At 35.6% G+C, this 16655-nt stretch overlaps 1 protein-coding gene across 3 annotated transcripts; it reads right to left on the reverse strand.

Annotated features, from left to right (window-relative positions):
• Positions 1-5968: 5968 nt before the first annotated feature.
• On the reverse strand, positions 5969-14846 carry GADD45B (growth arrest and DNA damage inducible beta). Of its 3 annotated transcripts, XM_072405011.1 has the most exons (5): positions 10126-12946; positions 9150-9207; positions 8960-9061; positions 7540-7750; positions 5969-7011 (listed from the first exon to the last, which is right to left on the reverse strand). In XM_072405011.1, exons 2-5 carry the CDS (start codon positions 9188-9190, stop codon positions 6898-6900), a joined length of 468 nt encoding a protein of 155 aa, XP_072261112.1. In that variant the 5' UTR covers positions 9191-9207; positions 10126-12946; the 3' UTR covers positions 5969-6897. The 3 variants fall into 3 exon arrangements, with proteins under 3 accessions (XP_072261112.1, XP_072261113.1, XP_072261111.1); XM_072405012.1 differs by lacking the exons at positions 9150-9207; positions 10126-12946 and adding an exon at positions 12954-14846; XM_072405010.1 differs by having other exon boundaries at positions 9150-12946.
• Positions 14847-16655: the final 1809 nt, after the last annotated feature.

Genomic DNA, 16655 nt, shown 5'->3' on the forward strand with positions numbered 1-16655 from the left:
GTAGGAGAAAATACTAATGTGTGCCAATTCAAGTTACATTGGGAATTGTTGTGAAGTTGACACATTCTGGAAATACTGGTTTGCGATGTATGCCTTTCCCAAGTGAGTTATCTTATAAGCATTAGATATATTTAAATAAATGGGCCTTTTTTTTTGGTTGTTTTTGTCTTATTAGCTTCTCTATTAATCTGCCTTATGCTGTAACCAGGGCAATGTACTTAGGGTGTTTGCTAATTACTAATAAGGCAATTTTTTATCACTGCTCTTTGAGTATGTGTTTGAAAGTTAAAATTGCTTCCTGCATTACTGATGGTTTTCCTTGCTGTGGTATAGCCATATATATCCTTAGGGTAAGTGGCGCTATTCCCTAGAAGAGCAAAGTTTTTTGGAATGCTATTTTACGAAAATGTCAGGGATCAATGTCTTTATTGGCTGCCTCCAATTTCTGGGTCTAATATATCTTGCAATCAATGCAGTGAAGGGACTGACCATGTAGGTAAGGTATTGAAACACGTCATCAGTTTTTAGTCTGGACCTGCTTGTAACGCATTTTTAGCATGGAAGACCTGAAAAACCATGTGATCCAAGCCTTACAGCAAATTAGCAAAAAATCTCAAGTCATTATGATTTCAGTATAGCGTTTTTTGCACATACATAGAAAGCTTTGTAGGCATAGTGTAACTTGATGCAAGTTTACAGAAAAGGGTTACCTTCGCTTACCTAACTTCTAGTTAGCCCAAAATACATTTTTCTGCTTTAGGTGGTCTCTGGTGGACAAACACTGATTTTTTAATTTCATTTGGACTATAGTGGCTACATATGCCGATCAGCTGAAACCATTAGGTGAATTAAAAAATACAGGTTATCACGATACAATGGTAAGTGGGAAAAAAGGTTGACTATTTTAGGCAGCAAGTAAACCGCGGTTAGTAGCTTATAAAATTTGCTCAATGAATGGCAAATGGTGAGCTGGCAGACTCATGGGCATTGAAGTGTGTGTGTGTGTGGTGACTAACCAATCAAGTCTGACCCCATAGAAGTGCTACTGTAGCACAAATTGCTTTTATGGCCAGTTTTACATTTTTCAGCAAAGTGTCAGAACGGAAACAAATCACAGCTTTTTGCAAATGAGACTGCATAACCATAGACAAAATACAGAGCCCCTGTCCACTGCCATAATTGCAGTGGGCACAAATAATACAGTAGGCACATGATGAGCATTACAGCTAGACCCTGGAGACAGGTGTATTTTAAGTTGTGGATGATCAGCTTACGAGCATCATCAAAATGTATCAAATATAATGGTTTCCAGAGTTTTTAGGGTAGGTGGTTAGGATAAATCATGTATACTTAGCCTCAATTCTAATATATATTGGTACCCATGTATTTCAGTAACTGAGGGGGTTGGCAAATGCAGACCTTTATGGAAACCAAAATGTTTGTTTAAAAAATAGCTCCAGGCAACTATAACACCCTTTACCAAAGTGCTTATCAAACTGTCTATAATGTTATCTTCCTGCAACCCCCAACTTAGCACACTAAAAAGTTTATGCACCTTTCGCCACACTATGCTGTCTAAATGGATTTAATAATAATATTACACATTAATTATATAGCACTGACATATTACGCAGCGCTGTAAAAAGTCCATAGTCATGTCACTAGCTGGCCCTCAAGGGAGCTCAGAATCTAATGTCCCTACCATAGTCATATGTCATTAATACAGTCTAAGGTCAGTTTTTTTTGGGGGGTGAGCAAATTACCTAATTGCATGTTTTTGGAATGCAATTGAAACCCACGCAAACATGGGGAGAACCTGAAAACTCCATGCAGATAGTGTCCTGGCTGAGATTTGAACCTATGACCTAGGGCTGGAAAGGTCAGAATGCCAACCTATTGCTAATTGATTTAGTAGTTATTAGGGATTTACCTATAACCCCAATCTCTCAATAAATTCTTTAAGAAAATATATACACCCTACAAATACACAAGTGTATACATAATGAGGTGAAGTGGGGATGCTTTCAAAAAAGAATTTACTGATCAGACCATTAGTTCTAAGAAATCCTCAATTTCGTGCATGGTACCTGTCAGGATTACCTCCACTCATTTTCCTGTTGGCTGCAGATAGTCAGCCTTGTACTGCTGTCGAGGCCTTCAGCTAATAACCTGCCATTTGAAATTTGACTCATCAGACTAGAGCACTTGCAGCCATTTTTCTGCAAACCATTTCTAGTTTTCAGCCACACTATTGTCTGTCTCTGTATGTGACGGAGCTTGTTGACGCAGTAAGACCATCTTGTAGTGCTTAGTTTTGCCATCTGCTTTCAACAAACTCAACTCGTTAGTAGAGTGGCTTTTCCTCCCCAAGTTTTATATTTTTGTTTGTTTAATTTTTATTCAACAGATGAATTTACAAACAATCAGTTTCAGTATAACAAAATAAATTAACAATAAAACATAAAACCAATGGATAACCGGTGCAGATGTACAATCATGTATACAACATTGCTGGGCAAGTATATAAAATCAAGCAGCCGAACAGAATACAGAAACAAATACATTTCGGTTCAAACATGGCTCTTTACAAAGTCTGCTACAAAATAACAGGTGGGTTATTAGTCAATAACCTATTGACATACCAAGAAGTCTGCTCAAATGTGGATATAATGTGTTGCCTAGTTATCAATGGCAGTATGTTTATATATGATTCTTATAATTCAAAAAAGTTTTGTACTTTTGAGACTTTACTGATAGGGGCTTCTACCCCGTCCATTTGGAAAACATGAGTTTCTCTCAAAATAAATGCAGAGTGGGGGGGGCAATGCTTATCCACTTATGCAAAATCGCCTTCTTGGCAACCATCAATATAATCATAAGCAACCTGCCACAGCCCTGGGCTATCCAGACCTGATTTGATAAAACTACAAATAAGGCCCATGTTGGGGATAATGGGAGAAACATCACCAAATGATTCAATACAAATCGCACCACAAGCCAAATCGCTCAATGTGTATGAAGTTAGGTATATGTCAGGAGTTCCTGCTCGCATGAGACCATGTTTGTTGTGCGGAATATATTCTCGCATTCATGCACGTGCTAGTGAGGTAGCAGCTTTCATCTCTGCCCTTTTTTTTTATTCTGCTATACTAACTCAGACCCAAAGTTATTTTTTCTATTATAATCAACACTTTTAGTTTTAATCACAATTTAAGTGAAGGCTTAGTAATTACATTGCACATTGGATTGTACATAATGGCTTAGTTCATTGGGCTATCATGATCATTTAACATTACAGCTATGATTTTCACCCACGAGAATAGACAATGTGCATGGCACATGCCTGAAAATGAATATATTAGCTGGAACATTACCTGTAAATAATATATATTCACCATATTAGTGAATTGAACCCTAAGCTACAGTACCATAAATATCTTTTTATAAATATATACCACCCATCCTCTTGTAAATCCTAAAACCCCACTTGACGTTTACAATCACTTTAAATGTATATAAAAATCTAAACAATTCTTGAACAAAAGACAGGTATCAGGATTATAACACCTCAGCTTTATTCTACACCAAGCAATTTAGCCTTCTTATAGTCCCCAATATGGGGGACAATATTAGGGAATGTCAGCAAACTTGGCTGTACATTGTTTCTAGCCAATAAAGATCATGAGCAGTGGTGTGGAAAGATAGGGCAATTAAGTTTCTTTGGTTATAATCTAGCTGTTTATGGTATTGGTATTGCAAAATAGATCTCAATATCAGCCAGCTTTTACAATGTGGTTAAAAATAATTGGTGCTAGTCACCTAGTTATATAATTCCATATAGAACTGATGACTAAATAGGTAATAGGTCAAAACATACTGTTCCAATAGTAATGGTATATATGGGGTTAAGCTTCCCAGCAGTGTGAAAGGAGTAGAGTCAGACAAAAAACAGTACAATGTGCATTTCCTATCATAAATTACATAAGAGCTAAGGACACACCAGTTTACTTTTTCTTTATCATCGAAGACTTCAGGCACATACTGGAAACAAGGATTATGCATTCTTAACCAATCAAAATTTATAAACACAAACACCGTTTATTAAATTACACACTGCAAATTTAGTACTTAAGACACTCCTGAAGATGTGAGAGTTTTTTTAAAGAATGTAGGTTAAAGAATGTAGGATTTGTTTTCAATTAACCTACAAAGTGCATAAATAGAAAAAAACTAAACCAAATAAATAATTTTATAACTATAAATTTGGTTTTCTACCATGTGCCTTTATTGGAAAAATAAGTATAAATTCCCTGAAGACAAGCAAGTGAGGAAAGAAATAGCCACGTCCCTAATTGATATACAGAAAAGAGAGATGAGCATGAGTTCAAACAAAGTGGAAATTTCTTAGGGCTGCAATAATTTTTGTTTAAAACATCAACTTTTATTCTGTAAGGCATTAAAAAATATCAAAGTAATATTAAACATACAAATGTGTACATAGTTACAATACAAAGTTTGGCATTTTGACCCATTCAATTATATACAACATAGTTCATCACACCTTTAGATGTATCTCATGTGGTAAAATATTTCCCTAAAGGAGAGTTTTTCATTTTATACATTTCACAGAACTTAGGCTGCTTCATCAGGAATGGATTGGATTATATACATTGTAGGGCCTAAGTAGGAACATACAACAATGGTTGTATATTCATCAATTTGTTCAAAAAAGTATAAATATGGATGTTAAAATTACATCCCAATAAAACTTAACGATTCCTTACATGCCAGAAATCTTAAGGTTGTAACTTTGCACACAGCCAACATACCAAAGGCATAGAATGACAGGCTCAATGAAAAATAGGAGGCCCAAGAGAACATAAAGGATAATACCAATGAGTGTTATGGTATCTACAATAATTGATAAAAAAAAAAAAAAAATACAGTAGAACTCAGATAACCAGACAATTCAGATAACTGGTACCCGACAGCTCAGCTTTCTTGATTGCTCCTGCAGCCTTAGCGGAGCTGTGGCATATGTTCTGCATCCAAGAATACATACCACAGCTCCGCTAGGGCTATTGGAGCAATCAGAAAATCAGAGCTCCGCTGAATCGCTCTGCAATTGGCTGAGAAAAGGCAAACCCAAGGTTAGCACTAGAGGCAAATGGTGACAAGTCTCCCCATTCAAGTCTAGTGCTGAATGGCTGAGAAACCTCAGTTTCAGGGTAAACTCAGTGACCGGAATCAGCCATTCCCCATGGGTGCTGGATAACTGAGGTTCTACTGCAACATGTACATATACACATATAAACAAGTGCCTTACCATTTGCCTTTAGAACTGCATAACTTCTGGGTACTCTTGCACACAGTTTTTTTTTTTTTGTTTTTTTTTTAATTTGAGATCTTGTCAGGTGGATTGCCTCCAGCTCTAGAACTCACCACAGTACTTTTGGGGGTTTATGCCTAATTGCATTAAACTCATTTCCAACAGACAGAATTAATCCTACAGAACCAATATCATTCAATCTCCCAACTCCTTGCCCCTTCTTTTAAATGAATTTTGGGCTGATCAGACTTCTCTACATCTTATATACCTGGAAAGCGACGAACCTGATCATAGCAAGAAGCACTATTGGAAATGTGTAACGTCCCTCGCCTTCTTTCTATAAAGACCGAATGGGAGCGCAGAGCCTCCTGGGGTACATACATCACGCAACGCAGTAGGCTTCTGGCTGCTGATTTTGGGCATGTGCAGGAGCTATTTCTTAAAGGGGGTGGGGGGGAATGCTGATCTTACACATGCGCAGTGAGATCAGCACACCCCCCCCCCCCCTATTTAAAGCAGGCTACATCACCCGATCTTACACCCGCAAAGTTTGAGGGCGACAAAAAAAAAAAAAAAAGGCAAAAGAAGATGGTGGCACCTGGCTTCTACGCCAGGACAAAGGAAACAATGAGGCACGCAGAAAAGACTGATTTCTTTATTGCGGTGGGCTAGGCCTTTGTCCATTCTATACTCAAATTTGGAAGTGTGAATTGAAACATTTCTGATTACATCTGTTACAAGACATTATGCACACAATGCAATGGTTATGTGGCCAAACCTGCACACAACTGAGAAAAAAAAAAGCAAGGTGAACATGTTCTAGTTTGAGTTTAAAGAAAGCAAATGGTATTCTACTTTTGGTACTACAGAGAAATTTACATCCAGGAACACTTCAAGTGGGGAGAGAAAAAAATGTTTAGGTAAATCATTTGTTATCAGAACTAATCCTTCACAGCAGAAGCTGAGGTTTATACATCATTACCCTTCCTATATTGTTAGATAAAAATACATACCTAGCATAGAAAGGATACACACTCCAAAGAACAATTGCAAACATTTATTGGATTTGAAAAAAAAAAAATCATATATATCTCAGTGGCTTACATCCATTTTACAATAGATAATTTTCAATTTGGCAATAGTTAAATGCACACAGCTGTTTTTCTATCAATTGTAAACATTTTAGAAATTATTTCCAGAGGTGGCAATTGGTAATCAGATAAAGACACAAAAGAATATATTCCTTTTAAATCACTCCAAAGGTAAAAATTATAAGATCCAGGTAAGATCCACAAAAAGAAAAATGCTTGCAGTTTTTTGATGTAAAAAATAAATGTCTTTATCAATCTTTTTTTTTTTTTAATATGATAAAATAGGTTAAACTGATGCAGATCCAGCTGCTTTTCTTCAATAAAAAAAAAAAAAAAAAAATGTTCATTATGTTCATTGGCTGGACATTAAGATTCCATAACATCAAGAATGGCAGAGCAATCCACACAGACCGAAAGTTCCACTTTTGCACGGTGTTGCGTTCACAATGTCACAGATATGGAATAGAATAAGTAATATCACCGATCCATTAATGACATAAATGGAACCCACTGGTTTCTGGACCTGCATTCGGCACAGTAGTTAAAGACCTCATCCAAACTTGAACATTTCCAGGGATTGTTGTGTTGATTCTTAAAAAAAAAAAAAAAAAAAAAAAAAAAAAGGAAAATTTATTAAACATTGAAAAAAAGATGTATTGGTTCAACATAGTTAAATTTCTTTGGGCTTGTAAAGACTGCACAGAATACATTTACAGGATACTTTCTGCATCTGTAAGCATTTACCAATATGCACTGAGAAGTATTCTGTAATTTGTATATATATATATTAATAACAAAAAGTACAAAAAAAAGGGAAACAAGCCAGCAGTAAAAATTGTTAAGGGTATATGGGGAGGAAGGAGTTAGTGACATTTGTCCAACGTTAAAGGGTTATCAAGGGGTGACTACAATACTTTTTATTACAGTAGAAAGTTTGGGTTGTTCCCCAACAGACCTATTTGAAGCAACTTTTTTCACTGAAATATTACAGGATAATAACCACAATTGGATGTAGCAGTGATGAAGGAAAAGTCACCTGCTTCACAGCACTGTAAAAAAATATATTCAACAAACCAGATCTGTACATTTATCAGTATGTGCTTTACTCTGAATTCTTACCGAGATTAAAATACAGTGAAGATCCAGGGGTTCAGAGCTTTGTCCCATCATTGGTTTAATAATTTCTGACAAGCGTTGTAATCCAGAAATTCGCAAAATGTTAATGTCATTGTCACAGCAGAAGGCTTGTATCAGTGTGAAATGGATGTTTAAAGCGACATCATTAACTTCTGGATCTGCTAGAAGACACAGCACAACACTGTCTGGGTCTCTTTAAAACAAACAAAAAAAAGGATAAAACATTTCAAAGACCATGTAAAGGGAGTTTTCCCAACCCTTATTTTTGGTAGTCATGAGCAGAGATACTTTATATGTACCAGTTTATGATTTTCACTGGAGTAAATTTGGACAGCAAGAAAAGTTAAAAATGCTTTTATGGACTTTTGGACAATAAAATGGGGGGAACAATGATCACAAACCACATTACCATGCAGTAAGAGAATGAATGCAGTAAAGACAACTTTGCTAAAAGTGTATATATAATCCCAATTTTTTTTTCTTCTTTATTTTTTTTTTGGGGGGGGGCGAGGTTGGCTAGGGTAAATGAGGTTAAAACCCCCATGGGTTAGCTTTTGCTATGGCTGTACCATTGGTGGGGGTGGTAGGGTACTATCTTTTCACTTCCTGTACCAAGGCTAGTGGAAATTTAGTAAGGGGGAATTCCCCTTGTACACAGTTATCCCCAATTAAATTACCTCCAATGTTGTTCTGGGAAACAAAAATCTTACATTTTGGATTTTCATTTGCTTTCCTTGTTAAGGACAATGCTCAGTAGTACAGAGAGCAATAAATCTCTCCAATGAGATCACAGACACAAAACTTGTCATGAGACCAACCTTACCGACTTAGTGCAAAACTCAAAAGTTTACCCTGGACATGCATGGACTTTAAGGACTTTTCTTAACATGAAATAAATGCATTTTTCAGACCTGTCTGTAAACCCAGGAAGATGCAAGATGACAAGTTACTCTTATGTGTTGCACATCAGTCTAGTTTGCAGCAAGATTTGTGTAGTTTTTGTTGAGCTGTAATTGGTTGTATTTAAGTGGCACTTCTCTCCACTCTCTTTATTAGTTCAGACGTGTTTCTCTTTGTTTCCTACATGTGGTTATCCCATAAGGCTGGTTATCCCATAAGGCTGGTTATGTTCAGTACTTTTGGACTTGTGACTACTGTAATGTGTTTGTCCTCTGGAATGGATAAGTGGAGCAGCATTACTATCTGCTTTCTATTCTATTTATACTAAAACACAACCCAGCAGATCACAGACATTGCTATTTATTATTGTGCTTTAGTTATGACTTTGTATGCAGCGTCCTATACTTGTTCATGGAATAATGAATGGGATGTATAGAAGCAATAGAAAATACTTCAGCTGGTGTCATTACAAAAACAAGAAAAAACAAACCATGCCACCTACTTGTCCATAAGCTTGGCCGATTCATAAACCCCAATAGTTAGGGAGTCGCGTCTATGGGCCACATCGAGGAGCTGTTCAAGTGCAGAAGCGAGGCGATGCATCCTGTGTGGACACAGACAGTGGATGACAGGCAGACATACAGCGAGTGTAAGGCGGCAGCAACAAGCAAACACAGAAGGATGCCACTTACTTGTGGTCCTGATTGTCACAGATGTCGTCCTCCAGCGTCATTGTCTCCACACAAATCCCTTAGTAATGAAAAGGAAACCCAACCGCTACAATCACCACTATGACACTGGTCCTTCCAGCGATCACTAACCAACATTCCAAACTCTGCTCCTTATAAGGCTTGCCGGTATGTGGGCGGCGCTTCTAGCGATTTCCACACTATGGATTGGCTGAGACTACTTCCTAGTTATGACACGTTTGGCACGCTTTTGTATTGCTCATTGTGAGGGGAATGCGCTCCGCTACTGAGCTGTCACAGGAGCGCTACAATCCATGGCATTTCATGTGCTCCCTATTACTGGAACTATATATTGTATATTTAACTAGACACGGATAGCCTACGCTATTGCAATGTATTGTAGGGTCGCTTAGAGAACTTTTTTTCCAAAAGGCGCTATATTAATAAAATGACTTTTTTGTAAAACCCACAATATGCAGGACTGTTCAAAAAGTATGGAAAGAGATCCCTGCGACCCATATAAAGAGACATCCTGTGTTACTGGTCAATACTATACCCCTTAGTGCTGCAATTCACCACAGAATGCCTTGTATACAAAACGTAGTGTTCTAGTGGATGAGAGACTATGGGTGTCTGGGGGGAATATAGGGGGACACCAGTAGAGGTATTTTACTTTTATAGTACTTTATAGAAGACATTTGTTATGGTGGCTGCAGGTGTAATAATATAAGAAGCACCATTTTAACGTAGGGTACTACTACATAGAAGCTTTTTACTCTCATTGACATTCTCTAATAAAGCAAAATATTAATTAGTCTATAGATATACCCCATACACATTCCCCTCATAGGCTGTGATATAGCATGGTTGTTTCATCTTGGAAACCCTAAAGAACCCCCACACTAAACAATCTAACAGTTTCTAAGGCGTATATGAATAGAGCTTCTCACAACAAACAATACAAACAAGATTTACTTACCAGCCAGTCTGCAAAAAAAAAATACTCCACTAACTACCTTAAAAATAACACAGAGGTTTTAGTAACATACATCTGCAAATACCCATTCAAGCCACGGCAATAGTAATGCCCCTCTGTAAAGCACAGTCACTAACACTACACTATCAACATTACTTCCTTCCAAGGAACAGATACATATAGAGCAATGAAAAGATTGGACCTGGTGTGCCTGGAAGCTGCCCATTCCTGCTTAAAGGTGCAGAGACACACCAAAAGCCTAGCACAGTACAATAGCAGCTGAAGACCCCAGCTTTGTTCACCAAGTACAACAAGCTAAACCAAAATGGCGACTACTCTAAACAATCTATAACTAGCTTCCTGCAGGCATTTTTTTTTTTGCAGGCTGTCTGGCAGGTAGCTGGAGAACTTTGTATTGTTTCTTGTTACATCTTCACCAAGTGTATGTTGTAATTCATACAGACATAGATGAATAGTAGGATGGCATCTGCTGGGTATCTCTGAAGTGAACAGAGATTAGCAGTTGTTCAACATCCTGGGTCCAAATACATACTTCAGTAACAATACATACAACAACACATAGACCAAATACATACTACTTGGTCAAAAAGATTTTAATTAGTTTGATTCAGAAGTATATATGGGTGCTAGTGTTGCTATGGTTGGATCATTAATCTATAAAATTCACCCAGGGCATAAACAAAAGTGAATGCCTCATTCTATAAGTTATCCTTTAAGCAGGTTGGTTTTATAAGGAGGCAAACTGGGGAATTGCCCAGAGCCCACACCTTTCCTGGGCCTTCAAATGAACAAACAACAAGGGGTGTGAGGAGTTGGAATGCTTTTCATTCAGAACCCCAACTTTATTTTTGCCTCAGAGCTTTATTTTGTCCTCACATAACATGATTACAAAGATTATTAATGATGTTTTATTTTAATTTGCCCTAACATACAATTTGACTCTGCATGTCTACATGGATCATGTTATCATAATAAAGGGCTGCTACCATTCTGAAACTGTGTTTTGTTCACAAATCTACACGGTCATAGCCATAGGACAGTGTATATGCACATCATGAACAGGTATACAAGGGTGGGTGTTTCCAGCCCTATTTAGAATTCATGCCTACCCCTAAATAGTACAAATAAATAATAAAAAAAAGAAGATAATAGAGTTTTTTTTGTGAGACAAAAAGGTTTATGTGTAATTATGTGGACAATTACCAATAATTCAAATAAATAACCAATACAATGATTCATATGGTATGGTCCTGACCATGCAGTTCCTGGTGGGGTTTGTAGGACAAAGTACTAAATATATATCTTCTATGTTTTACAATTTACATTTTTAGTTCCAAACAGAGAGAAAGAAAAGTGTATGTTAAAGAGTAAACTGGGTCTTGAGTTACAACGAGTTTTGCCAGTTAGGCGGGTATATCAAATTATTACCAAATTATACCAAAAAGAGTAAGAATAAAAAAAGGTCAGAAATAAACCATAATGTTAAAAGACATACCAAAAGATGTTTTTATATTATCGCATAGAGTTGGAATCAGACAGGTAAAAATAAGAATAACGCCTAAAAGAGCAAACAAGTGTAACAAGTGTATATGGTTAAGTATGACTAAACTTACTGTTACTAAAGATATAATAGTACTATGTGGATGTTATCTCATAGGGAGGTTGGTAATAACATACCAAAAAGGTACAAATAAAATTAAGGACAATTAAAATTAAACTTCACATTTAAGTATAAAATGTTAAATGTAGAAATAACTGTCATGAAAAATTATTCGTAACCGATTAACCGTATACCAATTTCAGTATTAAATTGAATTAAATGAGAAAATTCAATTGTTATGTGAAAGAAATCTGATGAGAAAAAAGTAATGCACGGGTCAGTGTCTATAAAAAATTTAATGTATATACTGTACCTAAAAAAATGAAGGTAAAGAAAGTCTAAAGGTACAGAAAACTTACCAAAAAGAAGAAATATATATGTAGAACCTAAATAAGAAGGTCTTTGTGTGAAAGAAAATTGGATAAGAATGTACATACAGAATATACATATAATAACAAAATGGTATAACAGTAAGTAAATAGTTATAGTTATACAACAGAACAGTTTATACACAGAAGTATATAACATAAGTATATAAGTATATAAACATTACACATATGGATATTTAAAGTGACCATCACTTATAAATTGATAGATAAAATCCAGTTAGAGCTGTTTTAATATATATGTATAAATAAAGGTACAAAAACTGTACAACAAACTAAAAAATTGCTAAATATTGAATTGGGGGTGTTACCACCGAAAAAAGTTGGGAGGTAAGATAAGAAGGAAAAGCTCACATCAAAGGTAAATAACCCTTTTATGTACAAAGATTCATAATTAAGATTTAAAGCTCAGTTTATATTTAAGACCAGGAACCTAAGAGCTTTTACAGTAAGAAGAGAAAGAAAGGGATTCCGGCAAAGAGGTTTTTGGATCAAAACAAACTTAATTTTAATAAACCAAGTGTTGTACCTAAATCTAACAGATAACCACTGAGCTATATTTCAAACTAGACAGAGATCTTCTATACATGGTTAGTACCCAATGTTCCCCATGTTAGGGGGTGCACATAGGGTTGAGTCCATACAAAAAGTATCTCTTATCCCAACATGTTTCGCTCACATGAGCTTCCTCAGGGGATTCTTTGAGATTGTGTACACCGACAAAAAAATATAATCCTGTATATAGTACATTATAGTGAAATTGTAATAACACATCCATAAAAAAACACACTATGTATAAAAAATGATAATTAAACCACACTTACTTGTTCACAGAGAATGTATAGGACTGATTGCGTCAGATTGCAGTAAGAAATAGTCAATGTGTTAGGACAGAATGGTCCAATAAAAGTAAATGAATCTAAGAAAGAGAAAAATAGGATAAGACTTCAGAACAGGACATCATTTGATTTTTATCATTACAATCAATTGCCTTAATGATATTTCAATTTTAATGTATAGCTTACTTAAACTGGTGATCCGCTTACTACTACTTACTTAAGAGATAATTTCCATGTATTATTAGATATTTGGTATATTATTGGTGGATATGTTTACTTGTGAAGAGATACTTATGCGGTATTGGATTTAAATCTATACATTAAAAGGAGAGATATGTGGACAATTGTTAATATGAATATTACTGTAATATGATTAATACTAAATAATTAGTATAGAGTGTACTTACTTTTTGGTGTTTGTTATAATAACTTATTGCGTATTTGTATCCCGGGTTTCCCCTATGTATTTTGTGATATCACTCAAATGGGTTCTAAAACAGGGTTTAAATAGTGTTTAGTAACCAACACTTATTTAAATATGTACGTAGTTTCTAAATGTGTAAAAGATATTATCAAAGGAAACATAACTCCTGGTAGTAGTGAAGAACAGAGTCTGGGTAGTGTGTACCAAAGGATTTTATAATAAGAATTTTTGTATTATTTTATTTATTTATTTTATTACTTTGTTCACTATATACTTTGTATACCAATGTGTACACAAAAAGTACAGTTCCGTAGGCACCCGGTGTCCAGAATACAAATACCAGGTACCATATCAGGTACTACATATTTGTACAACATACCGTTCTGCCATCTGTAGAATACAAACATACAATTAGCAGCACCTTACTCACTGCATGTTCGGAGCACAAAATTATTAGTAGTTACATAATAAACATACTGTACATTTACACTGCACTGTACATATACATAGTGTTCTATGAGTCCCCATCACATGATTCTTGTTATCTGCATGTTACTAAATGACAGCATCAATCAAAGGTAACATTCTTTAGAGAAATACACATTGTAGTTGCTGACTCTCATGGAAATTATAGTTGGATGGCTGACATACTGACTCTTACTTGCATACATTTGGGTTGATTTACATAACAGGTACAAACTGTTCAGTCAGCAAACTGAATGTTCACTTACCTTAGTGAATAAGAATGAAAAAATGAAGCCATGTTTACTTTGAATATCCTCTAAACAAATAGAAGAAAATAGGATTGTTTGCTTGCACAAATTTGGATAATTGAATTGAACACAACTTTGCTATTTTAAGCAAGCTTAGTGATCATTCACTTTGCTACTTTTGTCACCTTGTTAAATAGGCAATTTCTGCTACTTTACTTAACTCCTGTTTGGAATATTCTGTATATATACCGTATATAGAGAGAGAGAGACTTAGATTATAAATTTATTAAAAGAGAGACATTTCTGTAATAATGATGCTGATGTTGTTAATAGTGGTAGTAAAAATGGTAGCACATTTTTTTTTATTTATATACTTGTATTTATATAGGGTTAACATAATACACATCACTATACAAGGACCAAAGTCATTTTACTTATTGTCCCTGAAAGAGGCTCACAATGTTATGTCCCTTCCATAGCCATATGCCATTAACACAGTCTAAATCTGTGGGGAAGCCAATTAGCCTAACTGCATATTTTTGGGATGTGGGAGTGCCTGAAGGAAACCCGCACAAACATGGGGAGAACATACAACTCCTTACAGATAGTGCCCTGGCCGGAATTCCAACCCAGGACCCATTGCCACAAAGGCCAGAGTGCTAGTCAAAACCATGTTTTTTTTTTTTTTTATATCAATAACAATAAAATCATTATATATATATATATATATATATATATATATTTATTTATGTATGTATATTATTTTTATTATTATTAATATTATTATTATTAATAATAATAATAATAATAATAATAATAATAATAATAATAAACAGGATTTATATAGTGCCAACATATTATGCAGCACTGTACATTAAATAGGGGTTGCAAATGACAGACATACAGACAGTGACAGGAGAGGACCCTGCCTTGAAGTAGATTATATGCTTGTTTTTTAAACTAAATCTAAAAAAAAGCCTGTTGATACATTGTAATTATAAATTCTACTATCATAAAAAGGGTTTTGTAATATTCACCTGGAAGGCAGTGTCCAATATTCAAATTGGAAGGCAGTGTATGTAACACATGCCATATGGTACCACCTGGTGGTAGAATATAAAAAGTGCAGACATTATGCCAATGAACAAATTACAATTACAGTTTATGCCACCTGAAGGCAAAATAAAGTGTAGCAGAGAGCCATTAGATTTTATAATGTGCCATCTGGCGGTTATTGAATTTACTGAAAATGTAACAATAATTGTATAAGCCAAGCACAGAAGCTTACCTACTGTACAGTAGCTGCCTTCTCAACATACAGATGTCAATGCTTGGGATATAGGTATGTAAGTGCAAATATATAATTTTTAAAGAAATCCTGAAACTATTACCATTGACCTTACCTTCTGAAATTTCTGGTTGTCTTTCTGTCATTGACTGGGTTAGTAATGATTTCTTTTATATACCCAAGCTAGAGGTTTTTAAACAGCAAGGGACATAAGCTTTGCAGATTGTAGAACTCTAGCTCTAAATCATAACGGGGTCTGTCTGGCAAAGGTTATTCTCCACAGCATTTAAAAGCACCAAAATATGTAGTTTAGTTTGAAACCAATACATCTGGGGAAAAATCTCAGAATAATCTTAGTATAAAAATACTGAATATAAAGTGGTTAAAATTTGCTGCCAGCGCTTGACACAATCTGTCTGGGTTACATTGCTGTTGGCAGGAGAAATTATTTAAATATTATCAGTACTGGCTGGTAAAAGCAAGTGTGAGATCACAGCCCGCCTCTTCCAAGCAGTACATACATATTGGGAGATCACTGTCATACCATGCCTGGTAACACCACACCACATATGCTGACGTTAGAAATGGGAAGGAAGAAGAGATGAAAATAAAAAAAGATAATCAAAGTGTATCTGTGCCATTAATGCACGTGAGAATTCATAGAATATCTATAGAATATTTATGTTTTTTTTTATATTCCTATTTATTTTAGGTTTATGTAAACTATGGACAAGTAGTCAGACTGTGCTCATCATTGCTACTTTTACAGTTTGGGAAAGTAAATATGATGCAAAAAGCCATTTTTCATAGCGTATTAAGCTACAGGGGCTCACGGCTGAAATGGCTGTGGGAGGAGACTCTTCTGCAGGCTTTCTATATTCCCCACAAGAGCTGCTGTTAGTCATAGTAGGCCAAAGTGCATAGCTGTCTATGAGATCACTAAACTACAGGAACAGGAGAGTCAATGCTGCCACAGGAAATGGATTAACAGTGTCATCATGGAAGTAGTACCAGCTGGAAGGGTCAACAGATTTTGGGACAACATGCTTTGTAATAAAATGTATCAGAAACTCGTGTACAATATGAGTGAGCATGGTGCTAAGAAGCATATAAACCTAAAATATTTCTAAGGTTTAGGCATCTCCATTACAGACTTCTCATTTTGATTTATTCAGGTTTACTCCTTGGCTTGTATATACTCATAAATGCCAAACTATATCTGATGCATACTACCTCATCCCAACCTTAGCTTGTCAGTGCTG

This window comes from Pyxicephalus adspersus, chromosome 3 (genome assembly GCF_032062135.1).
Source record: "Pyxicephalus adspersus chromosome 3, UCB_Pads_2.0, whole genome shotgun sequence".
NCBI classification, from domain to species: domain Eukaryota; kingdom Metazoa; phylum Chordata; class Amphibia; order Anura; family Pyxicephalidae; genus Pyxicephalus; species Pyxicephalus adspersus.